At 45.8% G+C, this 26545-nt stretch overlaps 1 protein-coding gene across 5 annotated transcripts in view; it reads left to right on the forward strand.

Moving 5' to 3' along the window:
* The window catches only part of LOC135493846 (centriole and centriolar satellite protein OFD1-like), a 462799-nt gene that overhangs the window by 150133 nt on the left and 286121 nt on the right, over positions 1 to 26545 (forward strand). For all 5 annotated transcript variants that reach the window (XM_064781463.1, XM_064781462.1, XM_064781465.1 and 2 more), the window contains exon 11: positions 9244 to 9335. In XM_064781463.1, the coding sequence (XP_064637533.1) occupies positions 9244 to 9335 (92 nt within the window). The remainder of the gene's footprint in view (positions 1 to 9243; positions 9336 to 26545) is intronic.

A 26545-nucleotide genomic window follows, 5' to 3' on the forward strand; every position in this document is an offset into this window, starting at 1 on the left:
GGAAAATGTACAGGTGTATGCATTTTCCCCAAAATTCCTAGACCCCCCTCCCCCTTCAGTGCCTATGTACTAAATGGATGACCCCTAACCTGCTTTATGGTACCAGTCATTTAAAAAATAATGCCTTGGATGCCTTGTTCAGCTGAGCTAGTCAAATAGCTATTCGAGTGACGTTTGTCTGCCCATCTACTGGTGTGCCAGTATGCCAGTCCATCTCTCCACAGTGGCACATTTTGTAACCGCTAGGGCTATTTGACTGAAACTTAGTGTGATGATACCATAGGGCATTATGCCCAGACTTAATTTTCATTTTCACGATTCGACCTACTTTCTGGTCTCTAGGCAGCCATCTTGAAAATCAGTGTTTTGCCATTTTGAAGCAAACGATTGTAGCTAGTAGAGTGATGAATTCTTTCATGGTGGGTGTATTTAATTAACCCTTTCACTGCCGATGTCGCCGCTCGGCACAACGCTAATTCCTACTCGCTGTGCCGATGTCGCCGCTGTGCGACATTTTACCCTACCTCAGAAGATCGTCGATTATGAGCTTGCTGATCGAGTTTGTGCAAAATACAATAGATGGCGAGGTAGAGAAGTGAACACGCTTCAAAACGAAACTAACTTTCGTATTTCGAACAATGCAACTTTATTGAGTAAATTGAGGTTGAAACGGCGAAAAAATTGAGTATTGTATATTAGCATATTTGACACACTTATATCAAGTAAATCACATATTTGAAAGAATATCAAGGCATACAAAATGTTTGGATAGTGTAAGAAGATTGCAAGGGACTAGAATTGATATAAAAAAGTTGTATTCTTGGTTGTTAGCTCACCTCTTAGCAGAGGTGAGCTTATCCCATACCGTGGCGTCCGTCGTCCGTCGTCGTCGTCGTCGTCGTCGTCGTCCGTCGTCGTCCGTCGTCCGTTAGCAGGGCACGTTTCGTAACTGTTAAAGCTATTGAGTTGAAACTTGGTACACATGTACCCTTATGTAATGACACCTTGGAGACCAAGTTTCGGTCCGATTCGTTTCATGGTTTGGCCACCAGGGGGCCAAACGTTAAAAGTGAAAATATGCAATATCTCCCTTAATAGTAGTCGGGAAATTTTGAAAAAAATATGGTAGGTACTTCTAGCAAAGGTGCATCATATATCCTCCAGGTTTTTGATTTGACCTCCTTTTCAAGGTTACAGAGGTCAAATGGTGTAAATTGGCCGTTAGGATGTAACGATGGCACGTTTCTAAACTGCAATGACTATTGATACCAAATTTGGTACACATTTACCCCTTAGTCAGGTGATCTCAGGGACCGAAGTTTGGTCCAATATGATTCACCACTTGACCACCAGGGGGCAAAATCCAAAAACCTTAAAAATGTGATTATTTCTTAACTTCTTGCCCGATTGCCACCAATTTGATATCATGGGTACATCTAACCACCATACAGTATATGTCGCACAGGTTTTTTAATTTGACCTTCTTGTCAAGGTCACAGAGGTCAAATGGCGTAAATTCGCCGTCAGGCCGTAACTATGGCACGTTTCTTAACTGCAATGACTATTGATCACAAATTAAGGACACATGTACCACTTGGTCAGGTGATCTCAGGTACCGAAGTTTGGTGCGATCTGATTTGCCGTTTGGCCTCCAGGGAGGGAGCCAAATCCTAAATTCTTCAAAATGCCATTATTCCTAGTAATGACTTGCCCGATTTTATATCATAGGTACATCTAATTCTAACAACCATTCAATGTGTCACCCGGGTCTTCTTTGGTTTGACCTACTTTTCAAGGTCACAGAGGTCGAATGTACTGTAAATTGGCCATTTTGGGGAAATTGTAATTGCTTGGACCTACATCAAACCTAACACTACATGACACAATACCATGCTCTTTATCCATCTTTCCTCCACATGAGGTGAGCACAATGGCCCTGGCCATTTCATTACATAACAGTTTTATTTAATACAATAGAATTTGACCAAAATTTTTTTTTCCTAATTATATATTCAAGATGGCGTCATGCAAATTGGTCATGACCTACTTTTTCATATTTTTAAAATGAAGAGTAGGTCATACTGAACATTTTTTATATACATTATTTCACTCTGTCTCCAATGGATTTCTTATAAGTTAGGTTCATAAGAACCATGGTCGAAATTTGGAAAGTATGGAAATTTCAATCCGCACAGCCAGTTGCAGAACAAAAAAATCAATCGGCAGCGAAAGGGTCAAGGTAATAAAACATATCACCCGGGTTTTTGATTTGAGCTACTTTTCAAGGTGAATGTGGTAGAAGTTGAAAATTCCATCGCCGGGTGGTATGTTTTGTTGTTGTTTGATATAGGGGGTTCTACTTCAGCGTATTGTTGAATCTAAGTACCGGTCATTTGTATGCAAAATTTTGGCCAGATCAGATTTGAAATATGGGGGTATTCACACTTTTTGTGTTTTTTTCATATTCTAAGCCGAGGGCCAAACTGTCAGGTTTTTAATTCATTTTCCAGGGATGAAGTTTTTTTTCTTTTTTGTTTGAGGCGTAATATGGAGGTTTTGAAAACCGTATTTTTCAGCCTACAAAACGCATTGGGTTATCAGGCGCGCCCATCGAAGCTACCTCCAAAATCCATACATAAGAGACACCTACACATAAGCCGCATCAGTTTCCCATTGTTGTCAACATTTCAACCTCCATTTTGTTTGCCAGTCACATGATTTGATATTTGATTTATAGTAAAATATTCAGATTTAGGAAACTTTTGATGTTTAAAACTCAGTTCGTTCATGAAACAAGTGTAGTAAGACAGAAAAACTTATTATTTGTTTTTATTTGTCTTTATTATTTTGTTCATCATATGAATTAAAAACATTGAGTGTCCAGGAAATCTCAAATCCTTGAAGTAAACAAACCGGACAAGTGGTCTGCTGAGAATGACTTGAACAGTGCCAGGGTAGTGTTTAGATCGGATTTTTAGCTCAGCTGACAAAAGTCAGCGGGGCTAGTCTAATAACTATTCCAGTTGCGGTCGTCCTTCCTTGTAATGAAATGTAATATGCATTTATATAGCGCATGTTCCAGGTCGTAATGATCTGCTCACATGTGCTTTACATCATTGACCCATATGCCGGGTGAAAAGCACAGTCTTCAGTTGTCTCCTAAGAATGGGAGGAGATTTGGCCTCCCTTACCTCGAGGGGCAGAGCATTCCACAAACTGGATGCTCCGACGGTGAAAGTCCTACCACCATAGGTGTCAAGCCGGAATCTGTGAGTTTGCAGGAGACCAAGGCACCCTGATCTCAGACTCCGACCAGGGACATATTCCGGCAGGAGATCCACCAGGTAGCTTGGTGCTGTACCATGTCTGCATATGTACGCCAGTACCAGGACCTTAAAATCAATACGGTACTTGACCGGAAGCCAATGAAGACATTTCAGGACTGGTGTTATGTGCTCCCGGCGAGGGGTTCTGGTAAACAACCTGGCCGCTCTGTTCTGGACCATCTGCAACTTCCTTCCTTCCATCCATCCATCTATCCTTCTGTTGACAAAATTCAGCATTATGTAACCGTATGACCGAGGCACTTCTAATCTGGGATTTGACATATACAGGAAATGCTGCTGACAGAAAATTTAGGGCAGCTCAACTCAATTTCAGCTCACCTGGGGCCAATAAGCGTTAATTACAAAACAATTTTTAGCTCAGCTGACTAAGTCAGCCGAGCTTGTCAAATAAGTTGTTCAGTGGCGTCCGTCTGTCCATCCATCCATCCATCCATCCATCCATCCGTCCATCCGTTAAACTCATGGTGCACATTTTGTAACCATAAGACCTAGAGACTTCAATTTTGCATTTCTGGATACTTCTGGTCAAATTCTACTTTCAAAACAAAATTTGTCGCCATTCGACCTACTTCCTGCGAGCGAGAGTGCATGAAGGAAACTGGCCTATATCGGCCTAGGAGCAGCAGAATTAGTCGAAATATGCTCTAATATTAAGATAAAATTCTTGAAAATCTATTTTATTGAGAAAAAGTTCAAAATTTTAACAGGAGAGGGCGCTACCTGCCTTTTAATTATTTCTGCCGATTCAAATTCCCGCCCGATGACGTCAGCCATCAATGAAGTCTCCTATTTGCCAGTTCTCAAAACATGGCAGCTACACAACAAAAGCAGTAGCTCCAGGAATAAATCACTGTTCACTTAAGCTTCGTAATCGATTGTACCCCCACTTTATTGTGTTTTGTGTGGTGTTCCTATTCAATCAACGATGTAAGGCCTTATTATGTTGGTTTTAATTGAGAAGGTGCATTATAAGCGGCCTACGAAATACCGAAGCGGAGACAAAATGGCGGCATGTTGTTTAGGCTATGTGCAATAATCTTGGAGCTCAATGACACTCAAGTACCCAATTTTCTGCTTAAAAAGTAGTCTGGTAGGCGATATTATCACTAGTTCGTTTCAGTGGTAGTCATAAGGTCTTTAGGGACTACTTTCAGAAATTAGTTCTTGAAAATTTGGCCACATTTCTATGAAAACGATATCGGAAGTGCATGCTCTGTTCGCGATGACATCGCCGATGTATTTTGAAGTGGAGAATTCCCACAGTATGTGCAGTGAATCGGCATGATTCTGTTCGCCTATTAAGTTTTAGTTCTACGATTCTTTCATGAGTAAAAAGTAGACATTCTAAGCAATACAATAATGTCACTCCCATAAAAATTGATTGGAAATTGAGGGAGCTACGGCATTCTGTTCGGCAACTGGCAGCGCTGAAAAAATACATTGCATACTGTACAATACCAAATGGCACATTTTAAAAAGCGCTCATTGGACAACGTAGGGAATCACCAGAAATGACGTCATCGCTGGTCTAAATAGAAAACTACGGTGGCGCAGTAGAGCACAAGAAAAGGTTTAGCATTAACTTCGTCATGCAAGCTTCAGCAACAAAACGATTTCTCATGAATGATTTATTTGATCATCATCAGCTTGTTTCCCCTGATAGATGAAAAATTGATTTACAATTTCCATCAAAGTTTTCTATTTTGTGTATAGTCACATGTTATTTAACTGGCAAGGAGCCAAGCAGTTTTGAATATTCGCGGGGAAATACTTCGTACTTGTAAACGAGGCTATGACAATGAGTATCCTCATTCATGGCATAAACTTCATGTTTCGGTAAATATTTTCATACGATGATTTCACCCGAATTATGGTCAGGATTGAGGAATGAACAGTGGCATAATTATGTCAACCAAAAACATTGGTACCGTAGTGAACGCAAAAGGATATCAAATACCATGGAGCATGCCATTTTCATGCATAATGAACTAAACACCGGGAAGATATTAATGATATTAACTCAGCTGAGCGCCAGGCCCTTGGGCCTCTTGTTGGTATTTATGTTGGGGGTGACTAGAGAAAGGTTCCTTTCGAAAACCGGCTCGTTCTAAATCTCAATATGGTCACCAGGGCAACGTGCTTGAAATCGGTTTCCGTCAATTTTGAGAACGGCTTGGAGGATGGAATCAATTTTTAGTGGGTGTAGGTCTAATGCACATTTGCAAGGGAAGGTTCCTTTCGAAAATCAGCGCGATTCAAAATTCAAAATGGCCGCCACGCTCACATCCTCAAAATAGGTTTCCACAATTTTAATTTCCATATGCAAACTAGCCACTCCACTAAGCCAACCTCCTTCACCATTATCTCACCTTCAACCTTAATAGGCTGAGGGGTTATGCTCGCTTTGCGATGCTATTTTTTCGTTTTGTCTGCTATCAGCTGATGTTGGAATTCGCATACCACAACACATGTAATAATCGCTCCGTTCCGATAGTTGGTGAGAGCGAATTAGGCGCGATTAATGATCGATTTTTGCCTGTGATTTTCATTCAGTCTGAATTTTCGCCTGATCATATTTGAAATGCCGAAGCAGGCAGCGATTTGGAGGCGAATGAGTGTGGCGATATTTGATCAGGTGAATTTTTGCCCTGATTCGCACAGCGAATATTTGCGTGCGGTCTTTGGACGTGATCCCTTAGGTAAAAGACATGATTTACAGTATTTTTTTATAGAAATAAAGTTTTCGTTCTTCACCTGAATTCCGAAATAATTTGCAGAACTAGACAATCCACTATGATTCCTCTAGAAAGCCACAAAAAGTCCTAAAAATAACACAGAAAATGTTCCTAGAACTCCCTAGCAACAAACTGCAGAACAAAACATTGTCTAAGGCATCCCAAACCTCATGGGCTGTAAATCTGAATTGACCTGAAATTTTGACAGAAAAGTTCTGCTAGCTATCGCAAACATTTTCACTCAACCACAAGTCAGAAAAAAATTGGAACACATCTTTTAGTAATCTAGAATGACTGTAGATGTCTCTCAGATGATTTCGATTTCGATTCCAGATAGTGCTGAAGGATTGTAGAAAGTTATGTATGCAAACAGCATAGGTCGTTCAACGTTACTGGTGCCTGATTTTCCCAAACGACCTATGCCGTGCTACAGTCTCAATGAGTAAAGACAGAATACAAATTAACATCATTGTGTCACAGAACCTTCAATGACCGATAAAATGCACCCAAAAAAGAAGTAACAAAAGTGCATGTTAATGACCCTTAAGTTCCTTTGCTAAAGATCTTAAAGCCCCTAAAAGCCTCCGTTTGTCTGACCCTTCTAGGTCAGATGACCTCTGACACAAAATTTTAGTCTAATCTGATTCTGGACTTGGCCACCAGCGGGCCAGAAGTGGAAACCTAAAAAGTGTGATATTAGTCGACGCTGCCCTTGTTTTTAGTCGTATGTAGACACTTATTGAGCATCTCTACATGTTGACCAAAAAAGTAGGTCAATGTGACCAACTTTTTTGGCTCCAGGCAGCCATCTTGGAAAACCTTATTTTGTCAATATCTCATGAACGCTGATAGCTAGAACAATGAAATTGTTACTGTCAATACTTCTGATGAGACTTCATGACATAATGTGCGGGTTTCTGGTTTGACCTACTTTTGAAGGTCACAGAGGTCAAACTCTAAAATTTCAGCGAAGGTGGCACGTTTTGTCATTAATTATCCTAGACCCTTCAAATTTGATATGTAGACACCTATTGGGCATCTGTACATATTTACCTAAATTCAGATCAATGTGACCTACTTTTCAGGTGTAAATAGGTCAGGTCATGACATAACACTCAATGTCAGTTATATCAAGAAACCTTCACTTTGTGATCTTCAAAGGTGAATTATTGATTGATATGATCAAGATTGACATAGAGCTTGTAACATTTTAACCTTGACCTAGTTTCCAAGATCAGAAAGGTCAAATTATAAAATTCCACTTGACCCTTAAAGCGCCAAATTAACGGCGAGGTTTTCCTACCTTTGGTCAAAAACATCGCTATAAAATCACCCTAGGCGGTATAGCGCCAGAGGCGACGATACTTGCCTATAGCTAAGCATATAAGCTTTCAATTTATAACACCAGACAGCACCACTGCATACGAGCTTTCGTGTTTGGCTTCATTCTGTGCGGGATTTTGGGAAATCTGAAATTCGACGATCGTCGCCTCTGGCGGTTTAAGGGTTAAAGTTGATATATTCACTACTATTTGTCTGCGATTCTTCAAATTTTATATGGAGACAGCTAATGGGATCTATACAAGTTGACCCAATTAAGGTCAATTGTGACCTAGTTTATCAAGTTGCAGAAGTCAAACTCTAAAAGGGTCATTGACGTGCCGCATTTTTTTCATATCTAAAAGTCAATTTGACCTCCATATATCATTTCATCTGCAATTTAGTGATTCCCAGGTGAGCACAATGTCCACAGGACATTTCATTACTCACTATAAATGCGGGCTAAGAAAATCATACCCCTTAGTCCTCACATTGCACTTTGAAACTATTGGTTGTCCCTGATGTAAAGCCAATGACAATAACTGCATGGCTCTCCCAACTTAGGCTGGACCATGTTCACTGGACTAGTTTGTCACAAACTACCTGATGTAAAGGTCCAGATTGTTTCTGGATGTGACCATGCATCTACTGGGCTTGTTTGTATCAACCTGCACTTCAAAAGATTTGATGTTAAGGTCTATATTGCATTAACTGTTTGCCCCAGGTTGTGACCACGCATCGACTGGACTGGTTTTTCCCAACCTGCACTTCGAAGGAATCAATCCGAGGTCCAGGCTACATTTACTACATGATCTAGTTGTCCTAGGTTGGGACCTTGCATCTAATGGACTGGTTTGTCTCAAGCTGAACTTCGACGGATTGATGTGAAGGTCTAGACTGCAGTTGCTGGTTGTCTACTGGGTTGTAACTCTCGAAGGAACCATCTTAACTAGTAAGATTTAATCTCTGTAACAACCTTTAACTTTTATTCACACTTATTATATGAAGTTATGTGAACAATCAGATGGATCGAGGAAAGCTCCTCGTTTTTTTTTTATTTGGCATGAGGCCATCTTGGAAACCATTTTTAGCTCAGTTTTGTGACGGAAAACTGACCCACGAAACAAAAGTAAGCATCTTGTCATTCAGCTGAGTGCCAGGCCCATGGGCCTCTTGTTCACTTTTTGAATTAGGTGCCTGTGATCATGTGACACAATAAGAAATACAGAGTTCCAGTCATCCGCACAAAAGTCATCCCAGTGCTACCATCTGAGAATTTTTACTGTAACTATATTTTAGAATTACCCTGTGCCATACAGACGTACGTGGAATGTCCAAATCAATGGGAATAATAATAAACCTTGGCACACTACATACATGAAATGTGGACGTACCTCAAACGTCTAAATTGCGTATCAATTATGTCGTACGTCTTTAAGGCACCCAAAGGGTTAAAACAAAATACCACTTACATTGAGCTGAAGGAGACTCCAACCACCTATTGATAATGAAACAGCTTACCGGCGCCTATATAGGATGTAATTTATAGCCTAATAAACTTTCGATTATTGGCGGTAGTAACGCCGGTAGCTACCAGAGTTTCTATTTGGGGATTGTGCGTTTTGGCATTTGGCCTATACCTCCAATATATGCATTGCCGTCGGCACAAGTTTGTGACATTTTTTTTCATACAACAGCCACTCACCAGTTCTCCGGTGTCACCTTCATCACACCTCCATCTGGTGGATGATAGGTCATACTCATTTTGCGATGCTATTTTTCCAGCATTGGCCAGCAAAAGCATCATTTTTATTTATACTGCATTTTTTATCATCTTTCAGAGGATTTGAAAATCATCAGTGTCGAGAAGGAATCATTGAGAAGTTTGTGTGAGAAACAGCAAGAGATGACGATGCAAGTGAATGAGTTGGAGGTAACAGTGACTATCACAATTTGTAAATGTGTACATTATATTGAGAAGTGTGTCACACTTAATTTTGTATGTTCAGTTATATGATGTCAGGAGAGAGTTCTTCATGCTGCGTTGCAAATGTAGTAGTTATATAACAGTGATATTGCTTTAGATGATAGTGTAGGAATGTTCTTGTGGTTGTCAGGATGATGATAATGCTGTGTGTCCTCAGTGGTGAATTTTGAGATTTTCTTAATTGGTAGATAAAATCTATCAGTCTTTTTTTCATTTTCGCAATTTGACCTACTTTCTGGTGTCCACGGAGCCATCTTGGAATTTCTAGCCATTTAGAAGCTAATGGTTGTATCTAGAGTGTCAATTTTTTTATAGTGGATGAATCTTATAAAGCTACATCAGATATCACCCGGGTTTTTGCTTTGACCTTCTTATCAATGTCACTGAGGTCGAACTCAAAAATTTCACTTTAATCAGAACACGAATAACATTGTGATGGAAACATTTTGACCTTGACCTGATTTTCAAGGTCACAAGGTCAACGTCTTAAATTTCACTGTTTGTGACACGGTTTGTAAGTATTTGTCCCAGATTCCTCTAATTCGATATATGCCTATTAGACATCTCTCCATGTCAACAAAGATATAGGTCAGTGTGACCAACTTTTCAGGTATATGTAGGTCCAAGGTTATAAAAGCCAATATGGTTATAACAAGAAGTCTTCACTGTGTGATCTTCAAATGTATGTGATTAATTAATCAGAACAAGCATAACATTGTGCTGGAAACACTGTGACCTTGACCTGATTTTCATGGTCTCCAGGTCAAAGTCTAAAATTTCACTGATAGTGGCCGGGTTTGTCAGTATTTGTCCCAGATTCCTCAAATTTGATATGTAGACACCTATTAGGCATCTCTACAAGTTGACAAATATTCAGGTCATTGATATCTACTTTGAGGTGAAAAGAGGTCATGGTCATACAGTTCTATGCAGGCTATATTTTAAAAAAAAACGCTTACTGTGTGATCTTCAAATGTTTGTCATTGACTGATCAAGCATAAGAAAGTGGTTGAAACACTTTAACCATGACCATGTTACTAAGGCACAGGTATCATAGAACTTGACTGGATCCTTTCCTGACGCACGCCAGCTTCTTTTGGTCTAAATTTAATGGACTAATTAGTTACCTGGCCGGTGATAATCTCATCCTTTTATAGTCTTTATAATCGTATCACCCTCCAGGCCAGATCCGGCTGTATCTGAGTGGACAGCTCACTTTATCTGTTACTGCTAACTCACCTCACTGGGGGTCCTATGTGACACATGTTGTCACACTTCTTATTTTAAAAAAACATTGCATTTGTAGAGCAAACTGTACATCCATCTACTCCGGGTATGTATGGCACCCCCACCAAGGCTCCCAAGTTATTCACCAATTAGTACTTGGACTAACTGTCTCCACTGGATGACACTATTTTGCCACTGTCATGACCTTTTGGTCATCCACCTACGACCCCCGTGTCGCATACATCACTTTGCTAGTATCTGATGGGACTCAATGAGTCGCCTAAATCGTGCACGCCCTAACAACCACACTTTGGCGGGACGACACGTCGCATCCTAGTGAGGTAACAACCATGTCGCATCCCACCAAGACGTCACGTCCGTAACAGACTGACTCTAACAAACCCTGCGGATAACAGATCTTGCTCTGACGACAACATCAGTTCACAGTCATTTTATGTCGTTCATACTCTACCCAGGTCAGACTTTTGCATGTGTACTCTTATCGGACACACCCGAGGAAAAATTAATCTATTTATAATAGAAAAATGATTAGCTAGTTCACGTGGCTACACCTAGGCCACGCCCCAATACAGCCTCTGCCTCGTGAAAGCCGCTATTACTCAGTACCTTTTCCACGTTGCTATGTTAAACATCTCCCCGAGTTTCTTCCTGAAATTCTACTAATTTAGAGCTGTTCAGGTTAAAGAAGGACCTCCTGAGGACACCTGGTACTGGAAGATAATATCTGGACGTTGGTGAGATCTTTCCTTTTTAGCTCACCTCTTAGCAGAGGTGAGCTTATCCCATACCGTGGCGTCCGTCGTCGTCGTCGTCGTCCGTCGTCTGTTAGCAGGGTACGTTTCGTAACTGTTAGAGCTATTGAGTTGAAACTTGGTACACATGTACCCTTATGTAATGACACCTTGGAGACCAAGTTTCGGTCCGATTCGTTTCATGGTTTGGCCACCAGGGGACCAAACGTTAAAAGTGAAAATATGCAATATCTCCCTTAATAGTAGTCGGGAAATTTTGAAAAAAATATGGTAGGTACTTCTAGCAAAGGTGCATCATATATCCTCCGGGTTTTTGATTTGACCTGCTTTTCAAGGTAACAGAGGTCAAAGTTTGCTGATTCACTGAACAGTAGCATGTTTCCTATCTATTTCAGCTAGAAGGTTTTAAACCAGTGTGGACATGTATCTGGGGATTGTCTATTCCACCCCTAAAATTTCGGCCGTTCGGACATCAAATATGGCCGCCAGGCAGCCATCTTGAAAAATAAACACAGTACTATTACTCCGAAACTAATGATCGGATTGCAACCAAATTTGATCTGGATGTATATCTATGTACTCTCTACTAAATCCATGATTTTTTAGCTCAGCTGACAAGCTGAGCTAATCATATGAGTAAATGGTAGAATGAATGTCCGTCTGTCTGTCTGTCTGTCTGTCTGTCTGTCCGTTAAACAGGCACGTTTCAAAACTATGGCGGATAGGCGATAGATTTTCCCTATAAGCCATTTAGACCCTTCAGGACTCCTGAATAGACCAAGTGTGGGTCCGGCAGGATTAACAGTTTGGCCACCAGGGGTAAAAAGCCTAAATCACAAAACAATTTTTTGGCGCTTTATTCAAGCAGATAGAAGCTTGAAATAAAGTTGAAAAGGACCGCTTGCATGTAGGTCTTGAAACTACTAAGAGTAGTTTTGATTGATACTACCAGTTGGCGTTACTGAGCCAAAATCTGTGTTGACTAAGTTTAAGCTTGATTTGAATTTCCCGCTCTTGTATGACTCTGAAGGTTGTGGGTTCCAATCCCACTTCGGGTCAATTTTTTTTTTTTTTATTTTTACTTTTTTCACTTGTAAATACATTTTCTTAACTTGTTTGAATAATTTGGTGGGCGGCCATCTTGGGTTTTTTTTTCTATTTTAAAGCCTTTGCTGTATCCAGAGTGACATGAATTTTATGGTTGGTGTACAATAAGTCTCCTTTACATGATATCACATGGGCTTTCTATTTGACCTACTTTTCAAGGTCAGCCTGGCTCAGGCACTTAGATTTGACTAATAAGTGGCATATTTGTCACCATTTAAAAGTCTTTTTACTCTGGTATGTTTGCCTGATATATTGACAAAACTGAGGTTGAAAGAGATCTATCGGGTACTTTCCATGTTCATATATTTCAGCTGAGCGCCAGGCCCTTGGGCCTCTTGTTATCAAATGTGATAGCCAATATGGGTGCCAGGCGGGCATCTTGAAAAATTCCTAGTTTGACCACCCGGGGGCCGCCAGGCAGCCATCTTGAAAAATAAACACAGTACTCATCTTATGAACCGAAGGAACAATACATTGTTATGGGTGATTTTAACATGAAATCAAGGTGAAGGTGAAAACTATAATGCAAAGTTAAGAACCTTTATGTTTCAAGCATATAACTTCAGACAAAACGTGTCCAAAAACACCACCAGCTATCAGTCCAAATTGGACCTTGTATTCACCAATCCTACTCCATCTGCCACTATTGACTTGGTCGATATAATAGGCAATTACTGGTCAGATCACAAAATTGTCTACTCTGCTTTGTCATACCTTTGTCATACCTACTCTGCTTTGTCATCCATCTTCCCTTCACAAGAGGTGAGCACAATGGCCCTGGCCATTTCATTCTTTTTCTAGCCGTTTTTTTGCCTTTGCTGCGTAGCTGTATATATAATTACCTTATCAGAATATATTAGGATGGTTCTATTCTAATCCTTCTTCTTTGCTTTTTTCTCTGGGGTTTCCGCCGTGCCTCCTGGCCCTCCTTCCCTTCCGGATTGGTGATGGCCGGGTGTCCGGTGTGTCAGGGATTCATAGTCCCTTCTCGTTCCTTCCCCGGGTCAGGGTACTGTTGGGTCGAGCAGTTCCGCCCCCGGGGTGACTTCTCCTTCTCCCGGTACTTCCGGGAAGAAGTTGAAGAAGTTGGGCGTAACTGGCACTGCGTCGTCTGCGGTTGCCACGGGGGTCCACCATCCCTTCGCCATTGGACGGCGTGCTGCCCCCTTGTCCCTCCCTAGGGACGAGGGTTCCTCCTTTGGCGTCCCCTGGTGGTGCAGGGCTGAGGTTCACCGCCCCGTCCCTGCCGCCCTTTTCCTTGCCGGGAGGTGTCCTGCCTGGTTTAGGCAGGGGCTTGTCGAGGGTGCATTTTGCGCGTTTGAGGGATCCACGTGTCCCCCCTGCCTTGGGTGTGGTTAGGCCAACCGTTTCGCCGGTACGCCCCCACCCTGTCCTGTCTGGTCATACTGGGGTTGAGGACGGGTCGGTTTCACAGACTCGCCCCCCTCCCCCCTCTCCCATGCCTGCCCCATAGGAGACCCTTCGGGACCCTCGTCCGTCTTCATCCGCTGGCCTTATGGCTGATCTAAGGCAGATGATTCAGCACCTCATGAATCACCTGGAGAGTAAAAATCTCCAGGATCAGGCAGTGACGCGCCAGGGCGAGCGACCGGTGGCTTTTGACCTAGGTCATCAGCCTATGGAATGCGAATTATCCGACTCGCATTCCCCTTCCGGCTCGGCCTCGCAGGCCGATTTCCCCACGGGGAGTGAGGACCCCACCACGGTGGCGGGCATGCGCAATCTTCTCGCTCTAGTTTGGCAGTATGTGCCGCTAGAGTCTTGTCCTCTCCCGACGGTTAACCCCGCGCTCGGTCGGGTCCCCTTCGATCTCTTCGGGGATTCCTCCGAGCAGGAACTGGACGCAGTCCCGGACAGGGGATTCAAAGAATTGCTCCCGTCCCCGGCCCTGATTCGAGCCTCAACTTGGTTGGACTCGGCTCTCAGGGACACAGCTCCATCCTGCGGTAGTCACCAGCGCGCCTTGGTCTCGACTTGACCGTCGACTGGACCGGGCGCCTGGAAGCAGGCTGGGAAGCGCTTCACCACCTCTTCCCCCGAGCATTGCGTATCGTCCCCATTACTATCGGGTCTCTCCGTCGGGATCTGATGCAGTGTCTTTGTCTCCTCTTAAGGATGACATTCAGCTCGCCGGGTTGGTACCTCCCAAAGTCCTTGCATCTCCGTCTGTCAAGGATGCGAAGAACGATGAGGCCCTGGCCAAGGAGGCTCAGGCGGTGTTGTCTTACACCGATCTGTCCCTCTGTGCCCTGTCCAGGTCGTTGGCAGCCGATGCGTCAGAGGACCAGCGCATTCTTGCCCTGTCCCTCCAACAGTCTCTGCAGCACGCCAGTGATCTGGCCATGAAGCAGGGTGCAAACGTGGTGCTTAAGCGCCGGGACTTGCTTATTGAGGGATTAAGCATTGTCCGTGCCCGGTTTTTGCAGGGGCCGTTAAGGACCGCCCTTTGGGTCCTATTCTACGACTCCATCCTGGTCACCTTAGGTGCCCAGATGCAGTCGGACCGCCTTACAGAGAAGACTTCGGCTCCTAAGGCTGCCCCCCCGCCCGCGGTCCTCTTCTTGGTCCGCGGGAAGGTTTCGTCAGGCGGAGTATCGACGCCTCCGAGGCTCCCCGGCCCCTCGTGGGTCCTCGTCCTCGCAAGGCTCCTCTTCCTTTCGTGCCCCAGGGCAGGCAGAAACTCAGGCGCCCTCCCGCAGCTCCAATAAGCGCCACTGCTTCTCAGGTAGGGGCGGGGGCGGCGGGCAGCCCAAGCAACCCTTCCAAGGTAAGTGACTTTTTAGTCTGTCCTCCTGTGCCTACTGGCGCCCCCACGGAGGTCGCGGTGGGGGGCAGGCTGCGCAATCTCGCGGCCTTTTGTGATCAGTGGTGTCAAAAAGACTCCCGCATACCAGATATGCTCCGCCATGGTGTCCAATCCCAATCCCGGTTGTCCCCCCCCCCCTAGACCCTGCCAGGGCTCTAGCCCTGCGCACAGAGGTTCTCTCCCTCCTCCAGAAGGAGACTGTGAGAGTGGTGAACAATCATTCCTCCCCAGGCTTTTACAGTCACATCTTTTTGGTCCCCAAGAGGTCGGGGAAGTGGAGGACTGGTCAACGATCTGTCCAGCTTGAACCGGATCCTTCGTGTCCCCAGCTTCAAGATGGAGACAACCAGATCGGTAGCAGCTGCGTTGCAGCCCAACGATTGGGCAATCTCGCTGGATCTTCCAGACGCATATTCTCACTTTTCTATCGATCCAGATTTTCAACCCTTCCTTCGGTTTTACTTCGAAGGAAAGGTTTATCAGTTCCAGGCCCTTCCTTTCGGCCTGGCTTCCGCGCCGCTTATTTTCACTACAGTCGTCAAGGTGTTCATCGCGCCTTTTTATGCCATTCGCTTCAAGCTCCATTGCTATCTCGACGCCTGGCTGCTTCGTTACCAGGCTCTTTGCCATCTGGGGAAGCCGGCAAAGTTCCTGCTTCAGAAAACCAGGTGAGCGGGGTGGCTCTTAAATTTAGACAAGTCCGAGCTAAATCCATCTCAGGCCTATGTCTTCGGCGGTGTGCGATTTCGCACACAAAAGGGGCTCTTGTCCCCCCCCCCCGGACCGGATCCTCAAGATCCGATCCCTGGTCGGGGTATTTCGCCGTCAAGACAGCGTCTCAGCTCGACAGTTTCTGTCCCTGCTGGGCCTGCTCAATTCGGCGGCGGACCAGGTCCCTCTTGGCCGCCTTTACATGCGCCCCCTCCAGCTTCGCCTCCTCTCGAGTTGGCATCCCTTTTTGGACCCTCTCGATCGTCAAATTTCAATCCCAAATTCTCTCTGGAGGTGGTCTGGATGTTCTGGATGTCCGAGACGGAGCTCCTCCGTGGAGTGCAGCTCAGTCCTCTGTCCCCTCAGATGTCTCAGTTCACGGACGCCTCCCTTTATGGCTGGGGCGCCCATCTGAACGAAGGGGACCTGACCACCAAGGGTACGTGGTCAGCGGAGGATTCGTGCCTCTCGATCAATGTTCTCGAGTTGCAGGCTGTCATCCTGGTGGTGAGGGTAAAGGGGTCACAGGGTTTCTCTCTTCTCCGACAATTCGACAGTGGTCGCTTATATCCGGAGACAAGGGGGGACGAGGTCCGACGCTTTGTGTCGCCTCACTTGGGAGCTCCTGCGGCTTTGTCGCCGCTTGAACATTCAGCTCCTCCCCTGTCACATCCCAGGCAAAGGAAACATCCTTGCCGACGCCCTTTCCAGGACAGACCGTCTGGTCCAGACGGAATGGACCCTTCACCGCGAAGTGGTCTCCAGCCTGGCGGGGCTGTGGGACACCCCAGTTGTGGACTTGTTCGTGACTCGACTATACAAGAGATTTGCCCTGTATTATTCGCCTCTTCCAGACGAGGAGGCCTTGGGAGTGGACAGCCTGTCGGCCTCCTGGGACGGCCTAAATGCTTATGCATTCCCGCCAACCCCTATGTTGCTTCCGGTACTAAACAAAGTGGCCAGTTCTCGGGTCAGAGTTTATCTAATAGCCCCGTGCTGGCCGAACCAGGCTTGGTTCCCGGTCCTGCTGGAGCACCTGACGGACCAGCCCTGCCGTCTACCGGGGTGGGACCGTCTGTTGTATCACCCGATCGGCCGGGTCTATCATCAAGACCCTTCTTTCTCAGGCATGAGAGTTTTCCGGTAATTTCCGGAAATCCGGTTATGAAGTATCCAAAAAGTTGGGTCCTGAGATTCGCGCAGATCTGCAATAAAAATTAGGGGGGGGGGGGGTGGGGGGGGGAGAGGAGTTGACCTGAACTGAAGAGCCAGCCACAAAACTTTCCTACCGGCATCAAAATTGTCCGCATTATTCTCGCCAAAGCCAGAGCTAAACCCATCGAATCACCACGCGCCTTGGCATTCCCCAAGGCAGGCCGCATAATGTATATCGCGCTGTAGCCGTCAATCTCTGAATCAACCGTGTGACTCGGCCTAGACAGTGCTGTACCGCCAATGTGCAAGAGACTAAAATATTGATCGATGCCGTGTGCTGTCTAAAAATAGCGCTGACCTCATCTTCACCGTACAAACAGCCAACGAACTGACGAAACTTGGGGAATCCCCTCACAGCGCAAGGCACTGTGGGATAGCCTCGCCTCATGATCTAAATGGCGCCATGAACACTTACAGCTGGTTGGGTGAATAATGGTGAATTTTAAAAAAGAATACAATCATGAAAATCGCCGTCACAAGACAAGGTTCACATTGTGGATTTAATTATTGTTTACATTCGATCTTTTTGGAATTAAAATTGGTTGAAGACTTCGTTCGGTGAGTAGGATAGTAATTAGTATATTATTATAAACGATCTTCCGAATTTGCTTAAAATTGTATCAAATTATTCATTATTTATTATTAATCTTTCTGGGGAGGACCCCCACACAATAAACAGAGCAGAATAACTCTGTAATTTGCCAAAAATTACTCCCAGTGCATTTGAAATTTGAACTTCTTCAGCGAGTAAGGCTCCCCATCAGAAGAGTAACCCTCCCCATCAGAAAAATTTTTAAGAAAAATTTTCAGGTTGTGACCTCTCAGCTCACTCTCATGCCTGTTTCTACAGGCTTCACACCTAGAGACTATCGGGTGTTTCCTCCGAGAGAAAGGCTTTTCGGAAGACGTTATCATAAAGTCGCTCAGCCTCAGAGACAGTCTACCCTTGCTTCATTCGACAGCAAGTGGGATGTCTTTCGAGACTGATGTAGGGAGCACAGAGTTTCTCCGGTCGCTCCCTCTCTTCCCAACTTCCTCGACTTCTTGAATTTCTTATTCTCAGTCCGGAAGTTTTCGGTTCAGGGGGTAAAGGGCTATCGCTCTGCCATTTCGGTCACTTTAAAGTTGACTGATTCCTGGCATCCGTCTTGGGATGACGCTGTCTCATCTTTGCTTCGCAATATGTCTTTGGAGCGTCCTCGTTCAATTCAGCGTACCCCTAAATGGGATCTCTCGGTGGTGCTTAGGGCTCTCATGAAGTTTCCATTTGAGCCTATGCACCAGGCAGATTTTAAACATCTGACTTTTAAGACTAAGGCTTTGGCCATGGCGCAGAGACGGTCCGAGCTCCATGCCTTAGCCTTTGATAGATTGGCTTTTAATGAGAGGGGCGCGGTCCTAGAATTTGTCCCATCTAGGTTTTCTTGCTAAGAACCAAGCGCCGCACACCTTCAGGCGCCCGGTTGTCATCCCCTCCTTGTCCGCTACAGTCTCTAGGGATCTCCCGGACAGAACTCTCTGCCTGGTTCGGGCATTGAAGTTCTATGAGATAGCCGCTGCCATGGTCGCTAGATGGTTAGTGGCCACCATCCGGCTGGCCTATTCTATGACTCTCGTTTCTCCAGAGCTTCGCCGGTTAGGCGCCATAACAGCCCACGAGATTCGTGCCATCTCTACTTCTTGGGCCGAGTATAAGGGAGTGGCGCTAAGCGCGGTTTTAGATGCGGCTACGTGGAGTTCCAACTCCACCTTCTCGCAGTATTATACTCGCGATTGTTCCGCGTTAACAGACGGTATGCTGTCTCTCGGTCAAATTGACGCAGCTCAGCAAGTGGTCTAGGTGTTTCCCTGCCTAGTCCACTCGTCGAATCCCTCCCTCTCCCGGTGTCTTCCACCCCCTCCTGAGTCTCAGAGGAGCGTGGGGGGGGGTCATAGATATTTGTCCGGGCTGTCATGCCCGCACATTCGCCCCATCCGGGTATCTTGGGTTTAGCCCCCTAAGATTCTTGGGGATTTATTCCGTGGGTCCCCTTTTTGGGGTCCCCCCTATTTTTAAATCGCAGCATTCCACAGCGTACGAAATGTGCTGAGCGTTTACCATGTGAGGTAGTTTCCCCCTTTTCTGGGAGGGGTGGGGTTCCCAGTTTGGCTCGCCCTTGTTTTTTCTCAAATGGTCTTTTGGCCATTAGCCTGGGTTGCCCCGATGCTTATTTTTCTGGGTTCCCTTGGTCTCAACCGTTCTGCTATGCGGCTCTGGAGACAGTTCACTTCACTACATGGTAATTTTTCCTCGGGTGTGTCCGATAAGAGTGCACATGCAAAAGTCTGACCTGGGTAGGTATGAACTAATAAAATGACATATCCAAAGGAAATGGGAATACCTAGTCAAGAACAGACCTGTTCTTGTTCCTTTTCTTATTTATTTCATCTTTCCCATGTTGTAAGAATGTTGCAACATGTATTTTCCTCTGTTCACACTAGCAACATTTTGTGTTGCAACCAGGAATGTTGTAAATCTGTTGCTAAAGTGTACACAGGTCTTGGAAGTTGACATCCATTGACTGTATGTGAGCACAAGGCCACTGGCCATTTTATTAGCTCAGCTGACAAAGTCAGCGGAGATAGTCAAACTGCTATTCGAGTGGTATCTGTCTGTTCTTCCATCCGTCCGTCCGTCCGTCCGTCCGTCCGTTTGCAATTGGGCATTTTGTAACTGTAAGATCTAAGCACTTCAAATCTGACCATCGTGAAGAGCAGCCCAAGATGTGCTGCTAACAGAAAATTCAGTGCGATTCGACTGATATTCAACTCACCAGGTGGCAAAAAGCATAAATTACGAAGAAAAAGTATTGAAAACGATGACCGGCTGAATTATCATCAAAGGTATTGAATATATTTTTCTAATCTTGTAATTTTATTAAAATCCTTTGTAATTACGACAAAATGTTTAGTTTAAGTAATAAAGGCATTATTACTGTTATTATATTCTCAATCATATCAATGAACTTCTTTGATCATTAGCACTTCCCAAGTTGTTCCTACCTTTACCTTGATCTATGATCATTAGCGCCTTCTCAGTTGTTGTTGGTCTTGTGTTATAAAACTAGGCTATCAAAATTAGAATGTTTTCTCATCATGTTTTACAGGAATGATCGATAGCTGCGATTGAACGTTTTCGGTGACCACATCACAGATGGCCGAGAGAGAGGAGCTGAGCTACACTCATACTCATACAACCAAACAAATACCTTGCACCTCCATCTAACATCAGTGTGGTCATCAGAAGAACCAGTCAATTCTAGCATTTCATATTTTTTCACTTTAATACATACCTAAAAATTGATTAAATAAAGAAAACAGTATGTGGTAGGTGGTTGATAATAATAATAAAATTGTTATTTATATGGCGCAACTTTCCAGAATTAATCCTGTTCAAGTGCGCCCTCCCGTCTTTGTAGTATTGACTATAGAGTTCTGTTTTTATCTGTCCCCTGAATGCATTGTAAGTATTGTTTCTAATGTTACTGTTTAGGCTATTCCATAGCCTAGGGGCACTCCTGGAGAAAGCTCGGCCTCCAAACTTATCAGTGTTGAACCCGTGGTTCAATGAGGAGAGCCTGTGCTTCTGATCTCAGGGGCCTGGCTGGTGAGTACAGTTTTAGCAGTTCTGTCAAGTATGCTGGCGGACTGCAATTGATACATTTGTGGACGAGTGTTAGAATCTTAAACTCTATTCGTGCTCGAATAGGTAGCCAGTGAAGCTCCTTTAGAATTGGCGTGATGTGATCACGTCTTCGAACTTGCATGACCAGTCGAGCGGCATTGTTTTGGACCACTCATAGCTTCTGCAAGAGTTCCTTGTTGATGTTAAACAGCATAGCGTTGCAATAGTCTAGCCTTGATAAGACTAACGCTTGGGAGAGTGTTCTGTTGGCATCCTTCGTTAGGTAGTTTTGTGCATTTGCGATGTTGCGTAAATGGAAGTTTCCTGAACTAACAACTGTATTGACATGAGGCCTCATTGAGAGTGACGAGTCAAAGAGAACTCTCAGGTTTCGTACCGGACCTTTGGCAACACTAACTGTCACCCCAGCGACAGAGATTGAGTCTATACACAATGCTAGTAGACGCTGCTGCGTGCTAAACAGCTGAATCTCGGTTTTAACTGGATTCCCTTTCAAGAAGTTTTCTGTGAGCCAGTACTGTATGGACCACAGACATGTTTCAACTTGTGTGAAGACAGTCCGCACTGCCTCTTCCTGAGCATCTCGGATACGACGAATTGCTGTATATACTTGATTATCGTCAGCAAAGCCATGCCAATTCCCATGGGATGTGCACTAATGAGATGTCCAAGTGGTAGCACATATATCAGAAAGAGAAGCGGCCCGAGAACCGAGCCCTGAGGAACTCCATACACAAGTGGGCTGGCAGCAGATCTTGTTCCATGAATAGTAACATATTGGTATCGTCCCGACAGATATGATCTGAACCACTCAAGTTCAGTGCCTTTTATCCCAAGTAGATCCCTCATCCTAGTGAGGAGTGTGTTGTGATCCATGGTATCAAAAGCGGCGAAGAGGTCCAGAATGACAAGGATGGCTGCTTCTCCTTTATCTAGCATTCACTGGATGTCATTTTGCACACGCAAGAGTGCCGTCTCCGTACTATGTCTGGCCTTCTGTCAAGTTTTTACTCTCTATCAATGGGGGCTAAGAAAATCATACCCCTTGTACTTTGTCCTTTCCTTGCACTTTGAAACCGGGTGGTTGTTTGTTCTGTAAAGCCGACAGCATTTCCTGCATGGCTGTCCTGGCTTAGGCTGGACTATGTTTACTGGACTAGTTTGTCACAAACTACCTGACGTAAAGGTCCAGACTATTTCCAGTTGTGACCATGCCTCTACTGGGCTTGTTTGTCTCAACCTGCACTTCAAAGAATTTGATGTCAGGGTCCATATTGCCTTAATTGTTAGCCCCAAGGTTGCGACCACACGTTGACTGGAGTTGTTTTCCACAACCTGCACTTCAAAGGAATTGATACCAATGCCCAGACTTCATTTACTAGTTGTCCTAGTTAATGGACTGGTTTGTCTCGAGCTGAACTTCCACGGATTTGATCTAAAAGTCCAGACTGCAGTTACTGGTTGTCTTCTGGGTTGTGACTGTCAAAGAAACCATCGCAACGCATAGGATTTACTCTCTGTAACTAACCTCTACTTTTAATCGCACTCATTGGCTCACTCATGAGCCTATGGGTTGACGTTTCGTCCGTCGTGGTCCACCAATGGCGTATGTTAGCGTGGCACGTTCCGTAACCGCTTGTGGCCTGGAGCAAAACTTGGTACACATGTAGCCTTGGGCCCTGGGGCAATTCGCACCACATTTCGTTCAAAGTTATTCTAGGTCAAAGTTCGCTAAATCATCGATACGTGGCACCTTTTGTTTTCATTTGAGCTAGATGGTTCTAAACTTCTGAGGACATGCATCTAGGGACCCTCTATTCTATCTAAAAAAATTGGCCCACTTGGACATCAAATATGGCCGCCAGGCGGCCATCTTGAAAATCAAACAAAGTCCTATTACTCTGATGCTAGTAATTAGATTGCAACCAAATTTCATGTGATTGTATATCTAGTGTATGTACTCTCTTTGATTTTCAGTCAGATCTATCAACCAATATGGCCGCCAGGTGGCCATCTTGAAAATTAAACGAAATCCTATTACTCCATTACTAATGATCGGATTGCAACCAAAACTTCATGTGATTATGTATCTATGTAACGCCAGGCTGTCATCTTGAAAATCCAACAAAGTCCTATTACTCCTAAACGTCAAGCAATTTCCATGTGACATGTACTCTCTTCAATAACCCTGAAATTCAATCAACTTTATATCCAAAAAGCTATACTTAGATGGTGCCAGAAATGTTCTTGTACCATTTAGCCGAGAGGAATAATATGATTCAATGTAATAAAAACTAGGGAAACTAGCCAGAAACTGTTCTCCCCATATCCACCGCCAATGACATGCATTACCACTACACGGGTTGAGCACATGGTCCCTGGACCATTTCATTATATGAAGTTATATGTACAATCAGATGGACTGAGCGAAGCTCCTCTTCCTTTTATTTGGCAAGCGGGTATCTTGGAAACCATTAGCTGAGTTTTGTGACGGAATATTTATATGAACTGACCAACAGAGGAAAAGAGAGCTCTTTACATTCAGCTGAGCGCCTGGCCCGTGGGCCTCGTTTCAAATACCACAGCGATAACACATATGATAATTGAATGCAGTTTTCAACATCGAATGGTATATTTAGTTGGTCATGTATCTGTTGTATTTCGGCCCAGTTAAACCTGTCTCGTCATTATGTAAGAGGCAATTTTTAAAATGTCCAAAAATTAACTTTTCTAACTTCTTTTATTTTAGTTTTTTTCAGCCTTAATTTGGAAATTCCTGAGCGGCCCTTTTTTGTTCCACGACTCCCTGCGTGACACCATGGTGCTCAGGCACAGTCGGATCACCTGATGAAGTCAGCTTCGACACTCCAGGCTGCCCCCCGCCCGCGTTCCTATTCGCAGGCCACGGGCAGGGGACGACAGGCGGGGTCTCGACGCCCCCGAGGTTTGTCGGCTCCTCGTGGGCCCTCGTCCTCGCGTGGCTCCTCCAACTTTCGTCCTCAAGGGCAGGCAAAGGCTGCGGCTCCTTCCCGCCACTCCAATAGGCGCCACCTCTCCTCAGGCAGGGGCGGGCAGCCCAAGCGTCCCTTCCAAGAGAAAGGTCGCGGGGGCAAGCGCAAGTGACTTTTTAGTCGTTCCTCCTGCGCCTTCAGGTGGCCCCGCCCCACAGTTGGCGTCGTGGGTGGCAGACTGCGACACTTCGCAGCCTTTTGGGACCGGTGGTGTCAAAAAGACTCCCCTGTGCCGGATATGCTCCGACACGGTGTCCGATTGGAGTTTCCCTTCCCCCCTATGACGTCGACACCCACCCCGGTGTCCCCGCCAGTAGACCCTGACCGGGGGCTTGCCCTTCGATCGGAGGTCCTGTCTCTTCTCGAGAAGCATTCAGTGAGGCTGGTGGACAACCATTCCTCCCCGGGCTTTTACAGCCACGTCTTCTTGGTCCCCAAGAAGTCGGGGAAGTGGAGACTGGTCATCGACCTGTCCAGCTTGAATCTGTTCCTCCGGGTTCCCAGCTTCAAGATGGAGACAACCAGGTCAGTAGCAGTCGCGGTGCAGCCCTACGATTGGGCTATCTCTCTGGACCTTTAGGACGCGTACCTACACGTCTCGGTCCATCCAGACTTGCCCTTCGATCGGAGGTCCTGTCTCTTCTCGAGAAGCATTCAGTGAGGCTGGTGGACAACCATTCCTCCCCGGGCTTTTACAGCCACGTCTTCTTGGTCCCCAAGAAGTCGGGGAAGTGGAGACTGGTCATCGACCTGTCCAGCTTGAATCTGTTCCTCCGGGTTCCCAGCTTCAAGATGGAGACAACCAGGTCAGTAGCAGTCGCGGTGCAGCCCTACGATTGGGCTATCTCTCTGGACCTTTAGGACGCGTACCTTCACGTCCCGGTCCATCCAGAGTTTCAGCCCTTCCTTCGTTTCTTCTTCGAAGAAAAGGTTTATCAGTTTCAGGCCCTTCGTTTCGGCCTGGCTTCCGCACCGCTGATTTTCACAACAGCCGTCGAGGCGTTTGCCGCGCCTTTCCACGCCATGGGCTGAAAGCTGCTACGGCACCAGGCTCAATGCCGTCTGGGAAAGCAGGCAAAGTTTCTGCCTGTCACAACCAGACAGGAAGGGTGGCTTTTAAATTAAGACAAATCCGAGCTGGACGCAGCTCAGGATTATGTCTTCGTGGGGGTGCGATTTCGCACACGAGAGGGCCTGATGTCCACCCCTCCGGACTGAATTCGCAAGATTCGGTCCTTGGTCGGGATTTTTCGCCGTCAGGACATGCAAGTCAGCTGAGCTGGGACTGCTCAATTCGGCGGCGGACCAGGTTCCTTTCGGCCGCCTGTATATGCGCCCACTCCAGCTCCTCCTGCTGTCGAGTTGGCGTCCATTCATGGACTCCCTCGACCAGCGGATTTTTATCCCGGGTCCCTTCTGGGGGAGGTTTGGAGTTTCTAATGTTCGGAGATGGAGCTCCTCCGCGGAGTGCAGCTCAGTCCTCCGTCACCTCAGATGTCCCTGTTCATGGACGCCTCCCTTTATGGTTGGGGCGCCCATTTGAACGAAGGGGACCTGACCGACAAGGGCACGTGGTCAGAGGAGGATGCGCGTCTGTCGATCAATATCCTCGAGATGCAGGCTGTCATCCTGGCTGTGAGGGCCTTCACATCTCATCTGAGGGGTCACAGGGTTTCTCTTTTCTCCGACAATTCGACAGTGGTCGCTTATATTCGGAGACGGGTGGGCAATATCCGACACATTGTGCCGTCTCACTTTCGAGCTCAACAGCTTTGTCGCCGCTTGGATATCCAGCTCCTCCCCCGTCACATCCATGGCAAGAGGAATATCCTGGCCAACGCCCTTTCCAGGTCGGACCGTCTGGTCCAGACAGAGTGGACCCTCCATCGCGAGGTGGTCTCTCGCCTGGGGGCCCTGTGGGATGCTCCGGTCGTTGACTTGTTCGCGACTCGGTTGAACAAGAGGTTCCCCCTGTACTACTCACCCCTCCCGGACGAGGAGGCCTTGGGAGTGGACAGGCTGTCGGCCTCCTGGACGGCCTCAATGCTTATGCATACCCGCCAACCCCTCTGTTGCTACAGGTACTCAACAAAGCGGCCAGTTCACGGGTCAGACTTTGTCTGATAGCACCGTACTGGCCGAACCAGGCTTGGTTCCCGGTTCTGGTGGAGCTGCTGACGGATCATCCCCGCCGCCTGCCGGCGTGGGACCGTCTGCTTCATCACCCGATTGGCCCGGTCTATCATCATGACCCTTCCTTTTACAGGCTCCACACCTGGAGGCTGTCGGGTATTTCCTCCGAGAGAGTGGCTTTTCGGAAGACGTTATCCGTAAAGTCGCCCAACCTCAGAGACAGTCTACCCTTGATTCATACGATAGCAAGTGGGCTCTCTTTCGAGACTTGTGTCGGGAGCACGGAGTTTCTCCGGTCGCTCCCTCTCTTCCCAACTTCCTCGACTTCTTGAATTTACTATTTTCTGTCCGGAAGTTTTCGGTTCAGGGAGTGAAAGGTTTTCGCTCCGCCGTTTCAGTCACCTTAAAGTGGCAACCGTCTCGGTATGACGCTCATTCATCTTTGCTTCGCAATATGTCTTTGGAGC

Source organism: Lineus longissimus, chromosome 9, assembly GCF_910592395.1.
Source record: "Lineus longissimus chromosome 9, tnLinLong1.2, whole genome shotgun sequence".
Lineage (NCBI taxonomy): Eukaryota > Metazoa > Nemertea > Pilidiophora > Heteronemertea > Lineidae > Lineus > Lineus longissimus.